This window comes from Solanum dulcamara, chromosome 9, assembly GCF_947179165.1.
Source record: "Solanum dulcamara chromosome 9, daSolDulc1.2, whole genome shotgun sequence".
Lineage (NCBI taxonomy): Eukaryota > Viridiplantae > Streptophyta > Magnoliopsida > Solanales > Solanaceae > Solanum > Solanum dulcamara.
Window position 1 is genome coordinate 20978707 of NC_077245.1, and position 18973 is coordinate 20997679.

The 18973-nt window shown below is 34.8% G+C and overlaps 1 protein-coding gene and 1 non-coding gene across 2 annotated transcripts; both read right to left on the reverse strand.

The window, feature by feature from the left end:
• Window positions 1-226: 226 nt before the first annotated feature.
• Window positions 227-299, reverse strand: TRNAR-UCU (transfer RNA arginine (anticodon UCU)). The gene has a single exon. It is a non-coding gene; the product is annotated as a tRNA-Arg (tRNA).
• A 6442-nt stretch (window positions 300-6741) lies between these two features.
• On the reverse strand, window positions 6742-10131 carry LOC129904638 (RHOMBOID-like protein 8). Its single transcript, XM_055980212.1, has 6 exons — window positions 9543-10131; window positions 8646-8809; window positions 8403-8566; window positions 8056-8321; window positions 7786-7912; window positions 6742-7064 (listed from the first exon to the last, which is right to left on the reverse strand). The coding sequence occupies exons 1-6, from the start codon at window positions 9869-9871 to the stop codon at window positions 6942-6944; spliced, it is 1173 nt and encodes a 390-aa protein (XP_055836187.1). The 5' UTR covers window positions 9872-10131; the 3' UTR covers window positions 6742-6941.
• Between the last annotated feature and the right edge of the window lie 8842 nt (window positions 10132-18973).

Genomic DNA, 18973 nt, shown 5'->3' on the forward strand with positions numbered 1-18973 from the left:
AAATAAGGAAAAATGTTTGTGTTTAATAATATAGAATAAAAATGTTTGTGTTTAACAATATACAAAGGCTGGTCAAAAGTACTATTTTGTGCATCAGTCGTAAAAAGTTTTACATATAACGATGTTTTACTGTGTGCTTGTTAATATTTTATTTATAAATTAAAAAGATTCTTTTGGAATAAGTATTGAGTTGAGATTATTAGTACTATAAAAAAAATAAAAACAACACGCCCAGTGGGACTCGAACCCACAATCGCTTGATTAGAAGTCAAGCGCCTTATCCATTAGGCCATGGGCGCCAGTTGGTTACATTGTACATATAATTAGTTGTATAGCGTTAATTGAAGGAAAACAAAAAGAATGTTGAAGCTAGTTTATTATTTGCTCTTTCTTTTCTACTCTTTGGAATGGTATAGAATTAGGTAAAAGAGGAAAATGTTCCAGAGAGACCCAACCTTGCATTCAGAAGGGTATCTCTTTTAGTCCTTAATTTTACAATAGTTTTAAGGTTCTTTTTCTATATTCTACAACATCTCATATTGATTCCTATATTTTTAAATAAATCTGTGGAAGTCTACTAATTTTTAATTGTATGAAACAAAAGAAAAAAATAAAGTTTAGGATTACTAGGTTGAGGCTTCGACTTGAGCTTAATCAAGCTTTCCACATTATCGACTCAAGCTCAATCAAGCATTTTATATTATCACCTCAAGCCAAATCATTCGAATCGACTCTTTAACATGTAGTGTTACGCCGTTAGAAGATTAAATTTACGATAAATTAGTTTGAAATTTATAAGCATTACTAGTTTAAATTGGTCATTGCATTTAACTTGATGGAATTATTTATAATATTAATCTAAATTAGAACTCAATACAAATGGCGTTCACTTAACATTGAACATAGAATAGAACTTTCAGACAAAAAAATAAAAATAAAGCAACAACAAATTCAAAAAAAATTGTGCACTGTTAATTATTTGATTTGAATTTTTAAATTCAAAATATTAATTACATTTTGTAACACCACAATGTATCTTAAATAACAATGTATGTAAAAAAAACTAATTGCATCAAAATAATTTAAAAAGTACAAAATCATATATAATTATTGAATTTGTTATGAAAATAACTAACTTGACAAAATTAATTAGAAAGAAATAATAAGGGAAAGAAGAAAAGAGAAGAATTTTACGTGTTTTTCTGTGTGTGTTTTTTTCTCAGCCATTGTACCTATATATATAGGCAAAAGGATTGTTGATTACATACCAAGTGGGCAAGTTGCCCACTAACAAGTGGGGCCCACTTGGAAAGCATCACATTCATTACCTAACACTCCCCCTTGGATGTTTATGTATAATGTGCCTCTATAAAAAAAAAAAATATACATATTTGGTAATACGCTTTGATTGCTGCCTCATTAAAAACCTTACCAGGAAAACCCAGTGGGATAAAACCTTGGTTAAGGAAAAAAGAGTGCAGCGCGTATTTTACTCCCCCTGATGAAAGCTTCATTTGATATTTTGGAGACGGCGCATTCCAACTTTATATCTTAATTTCTCAAAAGTTGATGTTGGTAATGCCTTTGTGAATAAATCTGCAAGATTATCACTTGAACGAACTTGTTGTACATCAATTTCACCATTCTTCTGAAGATCGTGTGTGAAAAATAATTTTGGTGAAATATGTTTCGTTCTGTCTCCTTTTATGAAACCACCTTTCAATTGAGCTATGCACGCGGCATTGTCTTCGAATATAATTGTGGGTATTTTAATATTATTTTCCAGACCACATCTTTCTTTGATGAACTGTATCATTGATCTCAACCACACACATTCTCTACTTGCTTCATGAATTGCTATTATTTCAGCATGATTTGAAGAAGTAGCAACAATGGACTGTTTTGTAGATCGCCATGATATAGCAGTCCCTCCGTGTGTAAACAGATAACCTGTCTGAGATCGAGCTTTATGTGGGTCTGATAAATAACCTGCATCTGCATAACCAATAAGGTCTGCGCAACCTTTGTTAGTATAAAACAAACCCATATCAATAGTACCCTTTAGGTATCGCAAAATATGTTTGATACCGTTCCAATGCCTTCGCGTTGGGGATGAACTATACCTTGCTAGCAAATTGACAGAAAATGTTATATCAGGCCTAGTTGCGTTAGCAAGATACATAAGTGCACCAATAGCACTGAGATATGGTACTTCAGGACCAAGAATTTCTTCATCCTCTTCTGGAGGTCGAAACTGATCCTTTTTCACTTCAAGTGATCGAACAACCATTGGAGTACTTAATGGATGTGCTTTGTCCATGTAAAATCTTTTTAAGATTTTCTCAATGTAGGCAGATTGATGGACAAAAACTCCGTCTGCTAAATGTTCAATTTGCAGACCTAGACAAAGTTTTGTCTTTCCAAAGTCTTTCATTTCAAATTCTTTCTTTAGATATTCAATTGCCTTTTGGACCTCTACAGTGGTTCCAATGAGATTTATATCATCAACATAAACGGCGAGTATAACAAATTCTGATTCCGTTTTCTTAACAAAAACACATGGACAAATAACATCATTAATATAACCTTCATTTATTAAGTACTCACTTAGGCGATTATACCACATACGCCCTGATTGTTTCAGACCATATAATGATCTTTCGAGTTTTATTGAGTATACTTTCCGAGACTTTTTACATGCTTCAGGCAATTTTAATCCTTCTGGGATTTTCATGTAAATTTCATTATCAAGTGAACCATAAAGGTAAGCTGTAACCACGTCCATTAGGTGTATTTCAAGATTTTTATGTACAGCTAAACTGATGAGATATCGAAATGTTATCCCATCCATAACCGGTGAATATGTTTCTTCATAGTTGACTCCGGGTCTTTGAGAGAATCCTTGTGCAACAAGGCGTGCCTTATATCTTACAATTTCATTTCTCTCATTTCGTTTTCTAACAAAAACCCATTTATAACCAACTGGTTTTACACCTTCAGGGGTTTGGACTACAGGTCCAAAAACCTCACGTTTAGCAAGTGAGTCTAATTCTGATTGAATTGCCTTTTGCCATTCTGGCCAATCACATCTACGTCGACAATCTTCGACGGATTTAGGTTCAAGACTTTCACTATCTTGCATAAGGTTAATTGCAACATTATATGCAAAAACATTATCAACCGTGATTTTAGATCGATCTAACTTTATCTCATCACCGAAAGAACTTATTGAAATTTCTTCATTCACTTGAGTCTCGGGTTCACTGATTTCTTCAGGAATATCAAGATTACTCAAACCTTGGCCTTCTTTAGGAGGTTCTATTGTAGTATCATCTTTATTATTTCTTACGCTTCTTTTTCTAGGATTTTTATCCTTTGAACCCAACGGTCTACCACGCTTCTGGCGTGTTTGAGATTCAGAAGCTATGATACTTGTAGATGATCCTTTTGGGACATCAATTCGGATAGGTACATTCACTGCAGGGATATGTGACTTAGTTATCCGTTTCAAATCAGTAAATGCATCTGGCATTTGATTTGCTATTTTCTGTAAGTGGATGATCTTCTGGACCTCCTGCTCACATGTGCGGGTGCGTGGATCAAAATGTGATAGTGATGAAACTTTCCACGCAATTTCTTTTTCTTTTTCGGGTTCCTTTTTCTCTCCCCCTAATGGCGGGAAAATTGTTTCATCAAACCGACAATCTGCAAATCGAGCAGTGAATAAATCTCCAGTCAACGGTTCAAGGTATCGAATTATGGAGGGTGAGTCAAACCCAACATATATGCCCAACCTTCGTTGAGGGCCCATTTTTGTACGTTGTGGTGGTGCTACAGGCACGTATACTGCACAACCAAAAATTCTTAAATGGGCTATATTTGGTTCATGACCAAATACTAATTGTGACGGAGAGTATTTATTATAATGTGTCGGTCTTAGACGTACAAGTGCTGCTGCATGTAAAATAGCATGACCCCAAACAGTAATTGGCAATTTTGTTTTCATTAGTAGAGGTCTTGCTATCAATTGTAGGCGCTTTATAAATGACTCTGCAAGGCCATTTTGAGTATGAACATGAGCAACAGGATGTTCAATTTTTATCCCAATTGATAAGCAATAATCATTAAATGCTTGGGATGTAAATTCTCCAGCATTATCAAGGCGAATGGCCTTAATTGAATAATCTGGGAATTGCGCTCTCAATCTTATTATTTGTGCTAACAATTTCGCAAACGCCAGATTGCGAGATGATAATAAGCACACATGAGACCATCTAGATGATGCATCTATTAGGACCATAAAATATCTAAACAATCCACTAGGTGGATGAATAGGTCCACATATATCTCCATGTATACGCTCTAAAAAGCCAGGAGATTCGATGCCAACCTTCAGGGTCGATGGTCTGGCAATTAATTTGCCTTGATAACAAGCAGCACATGAAAATTCATCATTTGTAAGAATCTTCTGGTTCTTTAACGGATGTCCAGTTGAATTTTCAAGAATTCGTCTCATCATTATTGATCCAGGATGACCTATTCGATCATGCCATAGCACAAATATATTTGGATCAGTAAACTTCTGGTTTACGATCATATTTGCTTCAATTGCACTAATTTTTGCATAATATAGGCCAGATGACAGAGTTGGTAATTTTTCCAAAATATATTTCTGGCCTGAGACACTCTTGGTTATACCAAGATATTCAATATTCATTTCATTTAGTGTCTCAACATGATATCCATTTCTGCGGATATCTTTAAAACTTAACAAGTTTCGTGAGGATTTAGAAGAAAATAGTGCATCTTCTATAACAATTTTTGTTCCCTTAGGCAGAATTATAGTAGCTCTTCCGGAGCCTTCTATCATTTTTGAATTACCAGAAATTGTAGTAACATTAGCTTTTCTTCTAAGTAAATTGGAAAAATATTTCTCGTCTTTAAATATAGCATGGGTTGTTCCACTATCAATTACACAAATATCCTCGTGATTTATCATTGATCCAAACAAGATTTGACGCATTTCCATATTTTCTTCATAAAGAAAGAAAGTAAATATTATAATTAATACATAATTTATTATACAAAATTTTATTTTATTACATGAATCTAGAAAAATACAAACATAATATTTAATAAATATAACAACAAAGATAATTGTTTAAATATTATCTGGCTTATCAACATTCATATTTACTTCTAGAAAATTAAAGAAATCAGCTACATCCAGATGCATGGGCTCAATATTGTCCTCAGAGATAAAATTTGTCTCTGGATTATTTTCTGCCCTCTTTAACGATGCCTGATATAGCTGAACCAAGCGTTTTGATGACCGGCAAATCCGCGACCAGTGCCCCACACCTCCACATCTATGACATATTGTTTCTGAATTATTCTTAGGTAAAGCTTCTGGCTTTTTACCCTGCCTTTTATATTGCTGGTTATTTCTCGGTGCCAGCCGAGCATCATAATTAAAATTTCTTCTTTGACTACGACCACGACCACGACTGGGGCCATGGCCTCTTTCTCGTTGGTTAGAATTTGCCTGATTCACTTCAGGGAGTGGCAAAGAACCAACTGGCCGACTATCATGATTTTTCATTAATAGTTCATTATGTCTTTCAGCAATAAGAAGGTGAGAAAGTAATTCAGAATATTTTTTAAAGCCTTTTTCGCGATATTGCTGCTGCAGGAGCATATTCGCGGGTGGAAATGTGGAGTATGTTTTTTCAAGTTTATCTTGTTCCGTGATTTCATCTCCGCATAAAGTTAACTGAGCTATAATTCTAAATAAAGCAGAATTATATTCAGTTATATTTTTAAAGTCCATCAGTCTCAAATTTAACCAGTCATAACGTGCTTGTGGAAGCATGACCAACTTCAGGTGGTCATACCTTTCTTTTAAATTTTTTCACAATTTCAAAGGATCTTTTAATGTAAGATATTGTAATTTAAGACCCTCGTCGAGATGGTGGCGGAGGAAAATCATAGCTTTTGCACGGTCTTGACTAGATGCCGTGTTATCATCTTTGATGGTGTCTGCCAGACCCATCGATTCAAGATGAATTTCGGCATCTAGTGCCCATGAGGAGTAATCTTTTCCAGAGATATCCAAAGCAACAAATTCAATTTTTGAAATATTTGCCATTTTATGAAAAGAAAATTAAATAAAATTCTTACCGCTTTTTGTTACCTTCAAAAACAAATAGCCAGAGCCTCGTGCTGATAACGTGTTATGAAAATAACTAACTTGACAAAATTAATTAGAAAGAAATAATAAGGGAAAGAAGAAAAGAGAAGAATTTTACGTGTTTTTCTGTGTGTTTTTTTTTCTCAGCCATTGTACCTATATATATAGGCAAAAGGATTGTTGATTACATACCAAGTGGGCAAGTTGCCCACTAACAAGTGGGGCCCACTTGGAAAGCATCCCATCCATTACCTAACAGAATTGACATTTTACTAACTTAATTCAAGACTAATAGATTAAGTTTAGTTTTAAAATAATTATTGCATGACCAATGCGAGCCGGTTCAACAAGTCCGGGCTTTCATTGAGCTTCAACTAAGCCGAGCCCTGAGCCGGCTCGGCTCTATTCATTTGGGAACCTGGTTTTGCTTCACATGAATTTAGACATAAATCTGTCAAATTACAGAAGATTTTCACCTTGTTGAAACTGTGAGGCGAGAGCTATACAAGCAGTGCCTTCGGATCCATGCAAATCATAAAAGGAAAGACACATGAACACTAAGAAAAGAAGCTTTATAAGCAAGAGGAACAAGGTTATCCACATGTCAACAGGTAAATCCTTCATATTTACATGTTTGATGCCGATGTTATGGACAAGAATTTGATTAAGAACTCTTGAAGCACAGTATTTTACACCTAATACAAGTATATATCCTGCAAAAAGTTAGTCACCAAAACTCAACCATGACCTGCTAGGAGCATATCAGATTGCATATGTCCTGAAACCTTGCATCTGAAATGTTGGTGAATGGAAAAACTCTGAATCTACCAGTATTTGGACAACTCAAAGTCAGATGCTCTGAGTTGACCATCTTCTGCAATATGCAATACAAGAATTAATCGCCACTTGTAAGTGTCGTCTTCTAAGATACAAGTTAAATTACAAAAGAACAAAAAGTACATCCAAATTTTGAACTTGATTTGTGGTGGCAGAAGTAATAACAACATGAGAGCAGGATGAAGAGGATTATGACTACTAGGAAAGACAAATTTCCTGCTAGGTGGTCAATAACAAGATGTTCTATTAAGGAACACTAACAAAGCTGAAATGAAAGATAAAAGGTGGTCGGAGGGTTAATCAAAACTACCTTGTTCTGGCAAAATACCGGCCTTACAAATTACCCTATTCAAAGCATCACCAACGTTTAGACCAATAGTCATGCCATTGGTACTGGGGATGGAGGGAGCAATCTTTAAAGTGAAGAACCAAGAATCTTCTTAGTTAATAAACAACCTAATACAATCACTAATATATCCATAGCGCTTCAAGATGTATATGATGTTATAATGCTTGAAACAACAGTTATATCAAAGATTATACTTAAGAATATACATAAAGTGAAGATTATTTTTCTTGTCCTAGGGAAACATCCCCCTTGAACTAGCAAAAATGTTTGCTACCCCTTGATCTGTTTCTCATTTTAGTGCAATGATCTTAGGTTACGTGTAGTTTCATGTTTACTTTTGCATATCCTTTTTTTTCTCAGACAAACTTAGTTTTCCCTTCTCATCATAGGATCAAGTATAACCAGATACCTCACAATGAAATGCTTTGTCAGTGCAGCTCCACCATTTGGATGGAATGCAATCAAAGTAGTGACACCAGCTACAGTACTTGTTTATGTCAATGTCATGCAGAACTGCCATTATAATTCCTGCAAGCCTGCATTTGGAGTGACAGCAAGTCAAGTCCATTATCTTAGACAATTATAACTAGCCTAAGTAATAGTTCATGGAGAAATTCGATGCAAAGAAAACTGGAGCAAGAGTAAAACCATACAAGCATCATACAGAGATGGAACTCACAAAAAAGCAAAGATAACAAGAGCAGCACCCCTCTGAACAGGCTTGTCCAAACTGTTCCTACATTTGACAATGTCCTTGGCATCAAAGTCAAATAAGCCTCCCTTATTTCGGGCTAGTTTCTCTTGTTGAGGCTTGAACAAGAGCACAAACCCCAGAAGGAATCCTGACATAAATCCTCCAATATTAGCAAAATTATTGATGTAAGGTATCAGTCCGAGGACAAGATTAGTCATCAGGATTATCATGGTAGCCACAAGCCCTGCAAACTGCAATAAAAAGTGGGGAGATGACATTCTATACTATATGACAGCTGAGATTCGAGCAAAAAAGCTATAAGATTTCAGGACCTTATTAGTATAAGATTTCCAACTCCTGATGAGGCCAGAGAGCAGTGTACCAAGCAATCCAACCAATGCACCAGAGGAACAAACTGATGGCCGATCATGAACAAAAAGTGAAGCAACTAGACTACCAGTAATTGCTGAGAGTATGTAGATAACTCCAATCCTTACTGCAGAAATAGGAGCTTCAATCAAAAATCCAATAAACAACTTTCTCAACGAAAGGATATATTATAAGAATATTCTTACATGGTCCAAATTCTTGCTCTAAGTGAAGTCCCACAAAGATTACTGAGGACAAGTTGATGATCAGATGAAAAAGCCCTGCATGCAACCATGGGCTTGTGAAGATGCGCCACAATTGTTGATTATTAGTCAACAAAGTCTTCTGAAGTGCTCCAATTTCTTCCAACCTACATTGGCAAAAGATCGCATATCTGTTACTGGCAACAGAACTTCCTCAACATAATATCATGTGCAAGACACAGTGTGCAGCTCAACATATAGGATAATATGCCTTAGTAAATAACCTCAAGAATAAAGTAGGTACTGCAATTTTCAAGGCAGATAGGAAAAGCAGGTAATGTTTAACTTGTTTGAGAGGGATCTAGAGATCAATATGTTAGCGAACATGGAGCGATGAGTAATTGATTCTCTAAGGCCTGAAGAAATGCAACATGGAGAAGCCAGAGGTTCCATAAAGAACCAAGAAATATTTCAGAAACAGTTCATCACATGTGTATACATACAAACTGCTTGTATCCTTCATGCAGCAAAATTTTAGTATTCTGATATCAGTTAGATGCACAAGAAACTATAGTTTTCTCAGGAGCAATAGACATCTCAATAAACATCATAGCCACAACAATTAATGCAGATGTACTAGTACACAAACTCAAATTCAAGCAACAATTCCTATTGATAGCAACCTTTCTCCAATAATTCATCAAGTATTCGGAATTTCAAATTCATAGGCGCAGATCCTGAGAAAATCACAGTTGATTCAATGCTCATTCACTTCAAACGATGCATCGAAATTTGAAGCTTCTTCTAAACCAGTAAAATCTAAAAATAATCGAATCCGAATTTCACGATTAGCAAGAAAATAAGACAAGAAATAGAATGATTAGTGAAGAAGGAACTGACGCAGAAGCAGAGGGACCGAGCAGAGGATTCTCTGAAAGAGGCTGAAAAGAGAACCGACGGAGAGGTTTTAGGGCACAATCTCCATGAGAATTCTCCCAACAGTCGTTAACAATCATTGTAACTGTGAAAGCGCCCAAGTGAAGGATCACAAAGAGAGAAATGATCCATGTGTTTGCTCTCTTCTGAGACAACGGCCTAAAGAATGGGAATGGAACTTTGTCTTCTTTCAGTAGCCCGTCGGCCGTCATCTCAGTGGAGAATGCCGACGCCGTTGGAGCACAGTGTTGCCTGATTTCAACCTGGGTTTGGGATTTCGATTTATCTGCCATTATTTCCGGTGAGTATCAGAGAGAAATATGTATAGAGAGAGAAATTATCTTTTTAGTTTTACACATTTCCTGGGTTCGGTCACTTGAATTAAACTTGAGAGGAAGCTTTGTGAGATTCGTGGGTGGGGTTGGTGTTGGCGGGAAGAATGCTACAGTGGCCAATAAGAGAAAAAAATAAAAAAGGAAAATGGAAATGCAGTACTACTACACTTTTAAGGGCCGTTTGATTCAGTTACACTTATCCCTTGTTTGGATGGTTGTTACAACTATTGTATTGTATTGTTAGTCTAAATATAATATTTGTTTTGATTGTTACTTAAATTATATTGTATGGTATCGTTTAAATTCACCGTTACGTAATAATGAAAAGACTCATTTTGTGTAGTAAATGATTTGGTGTGATTCGGCAAAAATGTTCAATGTTTTGCTGTTGTAAGCAAATACTTCAGATCAAAATATTTGAGTTAGCCGTGAATTTTCAATTTCAATCACATTATTTTCAAAGCACGTAATTTTTTAAAAAAATATCAACTTCATGTATAAATTAAATGATTGCCTCAAAAGCGAATATTTGTGTACTTCCCCTTCCTTATCCCCTTAAATTGAACATTGACGTTGATACATCTCTAAGCTTGCTCTAGAATTCATATAGAAAGATTGTTATCCGGTGGTTCATTGATTGTTAATGCAAGTGATCCTTGGGGAATTTCATGTTGAAATTAATAGGAGTAATCCCACCTACAAAAACAAGAGATAAAAGTGTGGTTATTTCTTCCACAAAAACTAGCATTGATTTGTTTGTCCTCTTTCTATGAAAGAGTTGACTCTATCTCGATCTATCAAACAATCTTGTGTTTTCTAGACTTGAAACACCATGGCTTGATCAACATGATCTTTTTTACCATCTTCTTCTCTTATATCATACTCTCTCAATGCACTAATAAACTGAATGATTGTTGAATATGAAGCCTTAGTATAAAAATTCTATAAATTTTGTATTTCTTTTCAAAACCTTTTGCCAAATCTATAATTTTTCGGCTCAAACCCATTGATGGCTTAAGGGAAAAATCAAATGAGAGGCCTTAAATTTAAAATAAATAAAGTTATTCATGTTTTTATTTGAAATTTATTTTTCTAGCTTTTTGAGATGCAAAGTTGTTAATAATTTTTGTGTAGTCGATTTCTTCTAATAATTCTTTTTCAATTGATAATATAGCCAATCCATTTAATCTTTCTTGAGACATTATTGATCTTAACTAAGATTTTATTATTTTTAATTTTGAAAAACATCTTTCTGCTGAGAAGACTATTACAGGAATTGTTAACATTATTCTATAAGCAATATAAGCATTTGGAAAAGAATCAAGCATTTTTATTTGATTGAGTATCTTGATTATCTTCTACTTGTATGATTTTTCTTAACACTTTTAATGCAGAAAATAAGTCTAACCCGTCAATATCGGAGTGAGTATTATGTTTTAAGGAACATTCAAGATTAAGATAGTATTTTTTAAAATTCTCGTCATCTAATGATCTCAATTTTTTTCCCACAAATAGAAAACCATAAAAGTTTTCATATGCTTCAAATTGTTCAGATCTATTTTGAAGTGAAAAGATGGCTTGGTCTACTATATATAAGAAGTAATCAACTCTAAAAGATTCTTCAAGGGATTTTGTAATTTCATTATCAACATTCTCATCAAATTGTTTCTTTTTATGAATTACAAGTTTTTTACGAAATTCAAGTTCTATATTCATCTCTAGTGCAATTTCTTTAGCTGAAATCATAGCAGTTGTAAATGCTTCTTCTCTATATGTTTTAAAAAAAGAAACTAGACCTCTTAATTAATCTATGGCGACATCAATATGTATCTTTTGATTGCAAACTTTTGCTAATTAAATTAATAGCAAATAATACATCATACCAAATAGTCATACCCAATAAAAATTCAAATTTTCAAGCTCAAAAATTGCTAAATAATTAGCTTCACTTTAAATTTTTGGATCATCGCTAATTTCTACTAATTTAAATAAAGCATCTCTTATTTGTGGAGTTTGAAATCTTATTGTTTTAATACTTTCAATACGACTTTTTCATCGTGTTTGTGACAATGATTTAAGAGTTAAATTAGGTACACTATCTGTTAAAAAATTTCATCGCTTAGTGGACGAAGAAAAATAGTGAATATATACGTTGTACCACTCCAAAGAATGACATAGCTTTTGTACAAGAATTATCCATATCACAAAGTACCAAATTTAGTTTATTACAACCACATGGTGTATAAAATGATCTAGGATTTATATCAAGAAGTCGTTTTTGCACTACTTGGTGTTTTCCCTTCATATTAGATCCGTTATCATATCCTTGTCCTCTTAAATTATCAATATCAAGTCCAATACATTTATTTCATCAAAAATAACTTCAAAAAGACTTTTTCCACTTGTATTATCCACTTTTACGAATTCTAAATAATATTTGGTTATTTTTATTGGAGTTGCTGAAATATCTACACTCCATATTATAAAAGACATTTGGTCTTGATGAATTGTATCCGGCGTACAATCTAGTATGATAGAGAAATACTTTGTTTTTATAACTTTTTTAATAATTTTATTCTTAATTTCATTTGATAATAAATTTATTAATTCATTTTGTATATTATGTCCAAGATAATGATTATGAATTTCATCATGTTTGATTCGTCGAATGTGCTCTTGCATGATTGGGTCAAATTCTGCAATCATTTCAATAAGACTTAAGAAGTTTTCGTTATTTTCTTGATAGATTTTTTTCATTCCCCCCCCCCCTAAATGCCAAATTATTTTTTTCAAGAGTTTTTATGACGGAAATAATTCTGACAATACACTTTTTCAATGTTCTCTATCTCTATTAATTTGATCTGGAACATTTTTATCAATTATTTTATTGTTAAGCAATCTAAATTCTAAAATAATCCACGAACTCATAATAATAATGCGATGGTTGGTTGTTTCATGAGTTCTAAGCTTAGTTCTAAGATTTTTTCAATCTCTACTACCTTCATTAGCTAATTTATTATTCTTAGCATTAAAATTTGTATTAAACAACTTACAACAAAAATAAAATATTTTATTCAAATCTTTAGGAATAAACTAACCATCTTCTTTCATGTATTTCTCCATTTGTCAAGTTTTGAAAATAATGTGTAGTAGAAAAGTGTCTAAAAAGTTTATTCTTTGGAAAACTTGTGTCGGTAATTCTAATTGGTCCCTTTTCTACTAATAGATCTCTTAACTTTGTATCAACATTATTTCATTGACTATGATCATATATGTTTTTAGGAGTATGATTATTTAATTCATTTATAAGTTCTTGATTTTCTTGGAAATCTACATCTGATTCTTCATTAGTTTCCTCTCCTTTTTCTTCTTCTTCTTTTTGGATTCTATCATTACCTAATTCAACTTCAACTAAGTTAGTGACTTGTTCATCTAAAGAGCAATTTCCTATATTTTTTTAATCTTATTTTGATATTTTTTTTCTAAAAATTTATCAAGAGCAGCTTTTTGAGATTTTATCAAATTATCAATTTTTCTTTTTCTTTTAAGTTTTGAATGACCGAATTCATATTTTCTAGTTGACATATTAAAATTTTAATAAATATATAAACACTATCTATAATATTGTAATCATTTACAATTTATTAAATATAAATTTGTAGAATGGTTCAATTTATATTAAATTCAAGATATATTAGTCCAAATAAATATTTTGGATTAATAAAATTGGGTCAATTATTTAAGCTCAATAAATGTGGATTTAATTAAAAATATAAATCCATTGATTTGGGCTATAAAGATGACTTCACTTTGTTAAGCCCAATATCATCTCATCCTAGAGGCCCATTTTCATGCCACATGTCAAAGTTAAGTGGCAATCCAAGTCAAATTAAATAAGCCACTAGAATTATGCCATATGCCAAAGTTAGGTGGCAATCCAAGTCAAATTAAATAAGCCACTAAAATCATGCCACATGTGCCAAAGTTAGGTGGCAATCCAAGTCAAATTAGATAAGCCACTAAAATCATGCCACGTGTCAAAGTTATGTGACAATCTAAGTCAAACTAATGATGCCACTAGAACAATGCCACGTGTCTATGTGACATGTTCTGACCAATCAAATTAAAACTCTTCAACAAAGAAATCTGATTGGTCAGTTCAAACCAACCAATCAAATCACACCTTCATACCACTCTCTACAACTATAAATAGGGGTCCTCATTATTCTGAGAGAGGGGTTTTTGGAAGAACAAGAAGCAAGAAGAGAGCTCGTGGATCAAAGACCGCAAATTCTCTACAAAGCTACAAAGTTCAAGTAATCAAATTCAAGTTCAAGATCAAGAACGAAGAAGAACATCAAGATCAAGTTACTTGTTTATCTTTATTGTTCATCATAACCATACAAGTGTTCGTGACGAATAATTCAAATTCAAATTCGAAGACGAAGATTCAAGATCAAGCTATTTGAGCCCTTGACTCTAAATCAAATTCAAATTCAAGTTCAACGTATTTCATATTATTCGAAGAATCAGAGGATTATTATAGAAATTATAACCGCATTACATTTTGAAATCAAATATTACACTTTGTTACTCCAATTTTCCTGGTCTTGATTATTTATTTTTCTCGGCTTGGAAAATTTGTTGTTTACAAATTTTGGCACGCCCAGTGGGACAATCTCTACCTCTCATCTCTTCACATCGATCCTCAAACTTCAAGAACACTTAAATGGCATCTAAGAAGTTTGACTCCAGGACTATTATTGCTAAGGCTACTGATTCCAAGTTTTCCTCTGAGGTGGAAAACATACTGGATACTACTATGGGAAGTTTGGGACCCATCACTAGGAACAGAGCAAACTTGCTAGGACAACAAGCACTTCAAGTGCCGTCCGCATCAGTTCCTATTTTTGATTTTCCATCTTCAAAGGGGGCAAGATTCTTTCCGAATGAATTGGAAGAAGGAGAGAATATAGTTGATATTGTTGAAAAGACGTTGGCTCGACTTAGTCCTTTTAACACGAGGAATTGCACTATTCAAGATGAAGATGATGTCTTGATCACTAGATCTGCCTCAGTCACTCCACGTAACTTGTTTCAGACAGATTTCAGTTTGAGGGAAAATCCATGCTTTGCTCCATCATCCATAACAGCCATCCAAGCGATGATGACTAATACCTCAACTATTGAAGAACAACTGGCGAGTTTGACGAAGGCAATTGAAGGTCTAATTTGTTGAAACCTGCAATAACGCTGGAACATATGGAGATTATCTGGTCAAGCAATTTGTGCGCTCCTTACAAATAAATGTCTTTGACTGGTATACGGATCTCGAGGTAGGCTCTATTGATAGTTGGGAACAACTTGAGCATGAATTTCTTAATCGCTTCTATAGCACAAGGCGTACTGTGAGCATGGTTGAACTCACAAATACACGTCAATGGGAAGATGAACCCGTCATTGAGTTCATCAATTGATGGAGAAATGCAAGCCTCAATTGTAAGGATAGGCTTAGTGAAACTTCCGGAATAGAAATGTGTATTCAAGAAATACGTTGGGGACTTCGTTATATCCTACAGGGTATTAAACCCAAATCATTTGAGGAACTAGCCACACGTGCTCATGATATGGAGTTGAGCATGTCTACAAGTGGGATTGAAGGACCAATTATTTATGCGCCTCGCAAGGGAAAAGATAAAATAGAGGTAAAGAAAAGGGGAAAATTGGCACCTAAGTTTGGAAATAAGGAGTCGATGAGTGTTAATATCGTACCTTTGAAAGTGGCTACAAATCTAAGCAAGAATCAAAGGGTGAAGACCACAACTTTTCAGAATAACGCTGGTAGAAACCTGACTTTGAAGGAAATGCAGGCAAAAGAGTATCCTTTCTTGGACTCAGATGTTCCAGCAATTTTCGAAGAGCTTCTGGCGTTAAAACTCTTTGAGCTACCTGAAATGAAGCGTCCAGATGAGGTTGGGAGGACTAATGATCCAAATTACTGCAAATATCACCGTTTGATGGGCCATCCTATTGAAAAGTGTTTTATCTTTAAGGAAAAGATTATGGACTTGGCCCGTGAAGGAAAGATATTGCTTAAAGATGAGAAGGAGAGTTCAAATCAAGTCTCTGTCACTTTTGGTTCACTCGACCCCATAGTTCTTTGCAACTTTGTCGAAATACATGATAGTGGTGATGACCTAGCCACATCACCATCAAAGATGATTAAATTTGGTGACTTCAAACCAATAAATGTTAACGTATCATCGCTTGTTCCTTTGATGAATAAAGTAATATGGAAAGATAAATCTCTAGAGGAAAACCAATCTTGCGGTGCTTATACTGATGATGAAGGATGGATTTTAGTGACACGACGAAGATGTCGTAAAATAAGCTTGCAAAGAGAACCAAATAAGCAAGTGACTAGAGCGAAGATGAGAAAAAAGTGGTGCCATCCACCTACCCCTAAAACTCAAAGGGTAAAGAAGAATGTGAAGAAGTCAAGAGTCGAGGGAAATTACTATCAAAAGCAATGTCCTCCGGTGATATTAGAGGAATTCTTGCCAAGTTGGTTTCATGAAAAGATTTCTCATCATGACACCAAGGCCTCGTGTTGTAACATTGATAGAGAAGAGACGATGGTAGAAAGCTCATCACCATCATTACCTCCATCACATGAAGGCCCTATAAAGCCTCACTCTGAAGAAGTGGACACTTGTGATGCAAAGTTTACATTCACTAATGATGATCTTTTATTGGGTGAAGTGTTGCATAATCGTCCTTTATATATGGTAGGTTTTGTGCGTGGACATAAAGTAAATAGGATCATGGTGGATGATGGATCTGGGGTCAATATTCTCCCTATTCGTACTTGAAAGAACTTGGAATACCGATAAATGAACTGTCTGAAAGTCATCTGATGATTTAAGATTTTAACTAAGGGGGGTAGAGAGCCATTGGTGCTGTCAAATTAGATATAACGATGGGGGATATGCGTTCGAGTGCATGGATGCATGTTATTGACTCAAAGACCTCGTATAACATCTTGTTAGGAAGATCATGGATACATGAGAACAAAGTAGTACTGTCCACCTACCATCAATGTTTCAAATACTTTAAAGATGGGGTTCAAAAGAAGATAGTTGCTGATGATGAACCTTTCACCGAGATGGAAGCGCACTTTGCTGATGCAAAATTCTACTTAAAGAATCATGTTAAAGTTGATAATGCGATACCTGCTGATATCACAAAAAGGGTTGATGTAGCACTTGATAATGCGAGGGTCATGATTGAAAAGGATAAAACTCTTTCAGATATGAGTAAAGTACCTAAGACAAGTGAGGCATCTTCAAGTAAGAGAATGATTCCTATTTCTCACTATGTCCCAAAGACAAACAAAGTCAAGATCCCACCCTCTGAGTTGCAGAGTAGCAAGTTGACATTCCCTATCAAGCAAATTGATATAATCAAATCACCTTCAAAAATGATGCAGGGATTTGTCAGACCATTGAATCATAATTCACATGAATCACTTCCTAAAAAGCGTACAAATGAGGGTTTTGACCCAAATGCATATAAGTTATTGGTGAAAACGGGATACAATCCCAATGAAGCTACTAAAGTAGGGAAGCTTCCAAATGAAGTTATTGAAAGGGCAAATCATGGCCTAAATCCAACTCAAAGGATGATGATAGAGAGAGGGTATGATGTCAAGCAATCGCGCGAAGGCTTGGGTTACAAACAACCATCACCCATCCGAATCTCTATAAAAAGGATGAGCATCAACTATATTACCCTTGTGGAAGAACCAATGATGTTCAATAAGAAGCCTTCTGTGTTTGATCGACTTAGTGGCATGACTCCTAACGTTTCTGCATCTGATCGTCTAATAGAATCAACTCCAAAAACTTTAGTGTTTGATCGATTGGGACCAATGAAGAATAAATACAAGTGCCAAGGAAATTATAGAACAATGGAAGAATGGGTACATACTCGGGAGCATAATTCACCCAAGAATTGGCCCAGTTTGATCCCTTCTAGAATGAGGCGGGAAACAAAACTTGTAGTTTCATGTGGAGATGTCCTGAGAGCAAGAACTCATACCATAGTTCACACTAGGGAGCGAGATGAAGATGAAGAAAGTGTGGGATCATCAAATCACATCACAATTTGTGATGAAGAAAGTACTCCACTATATGCAAAAATTGATGATGGGTTTGTTGATATTCATGCATGCCATCACATATATTTTAATGATTGTGATCCTCAAAAAGATGAGGATACTAAAGATGTGCCACCTGAACTCGAGGAAGGGATAAAGAATATTGTTGATGCATTGAAGGAAGTAAATCTTGGGGTTGATGATGATATAAGGCCTACATATGTGAGTGCTTTACTGGATGAAGATGAAGAGAAGAAATATATTGAGATGCTTATGGAATTTAGGGGTGTATTTGCTTGGAGTTACAAAGAGATGTCAGGGTTAGACCCTAAAGTTGCTGTTCATCGTCTTGCTGTAAAACGAGGCACTCATCCTGTTAAACAAGCGCAACGTCGCTTTAGACCTGAACTGGTTCCTTTGATCGAAACTGAAGTTAACAAGCTCATTGAAGCAGGTTTCATTCGTGAAGTCAAATATCCTACATGGATTTCGAGCATTGTACCTGTAAGAAAGAAGAATGGCCAAATACGAGTTTGTGTTGACTTTAGAGATCTTAATAATGCATGCCCTAAGGATGAATTTCCTCTTCCAATCCCTGAGTTTATGATTGATGCTACAACTGGATACGAGGCAATGTCCTTCATGGATGGTTCATCTGGATACAATCAATTCGTATGGCACCAAGGGATGAAGAACTTACTGCATTTCGCTCTCCTAAAGGTATATATTGCTACAAAGTGATGCCTTTTGGTCTAAAAAATGCTGGAGCCACTTATCAACGAGCCATGCAGAATATTTTTGATGACATGCTTCATAAAAATGTTGAGTGTTATATCGATGACTTAGTAGTGAAATCAAAGAAGAGTGATGACCACTTGAAAGATTTGAGAATGGTGTTTGAA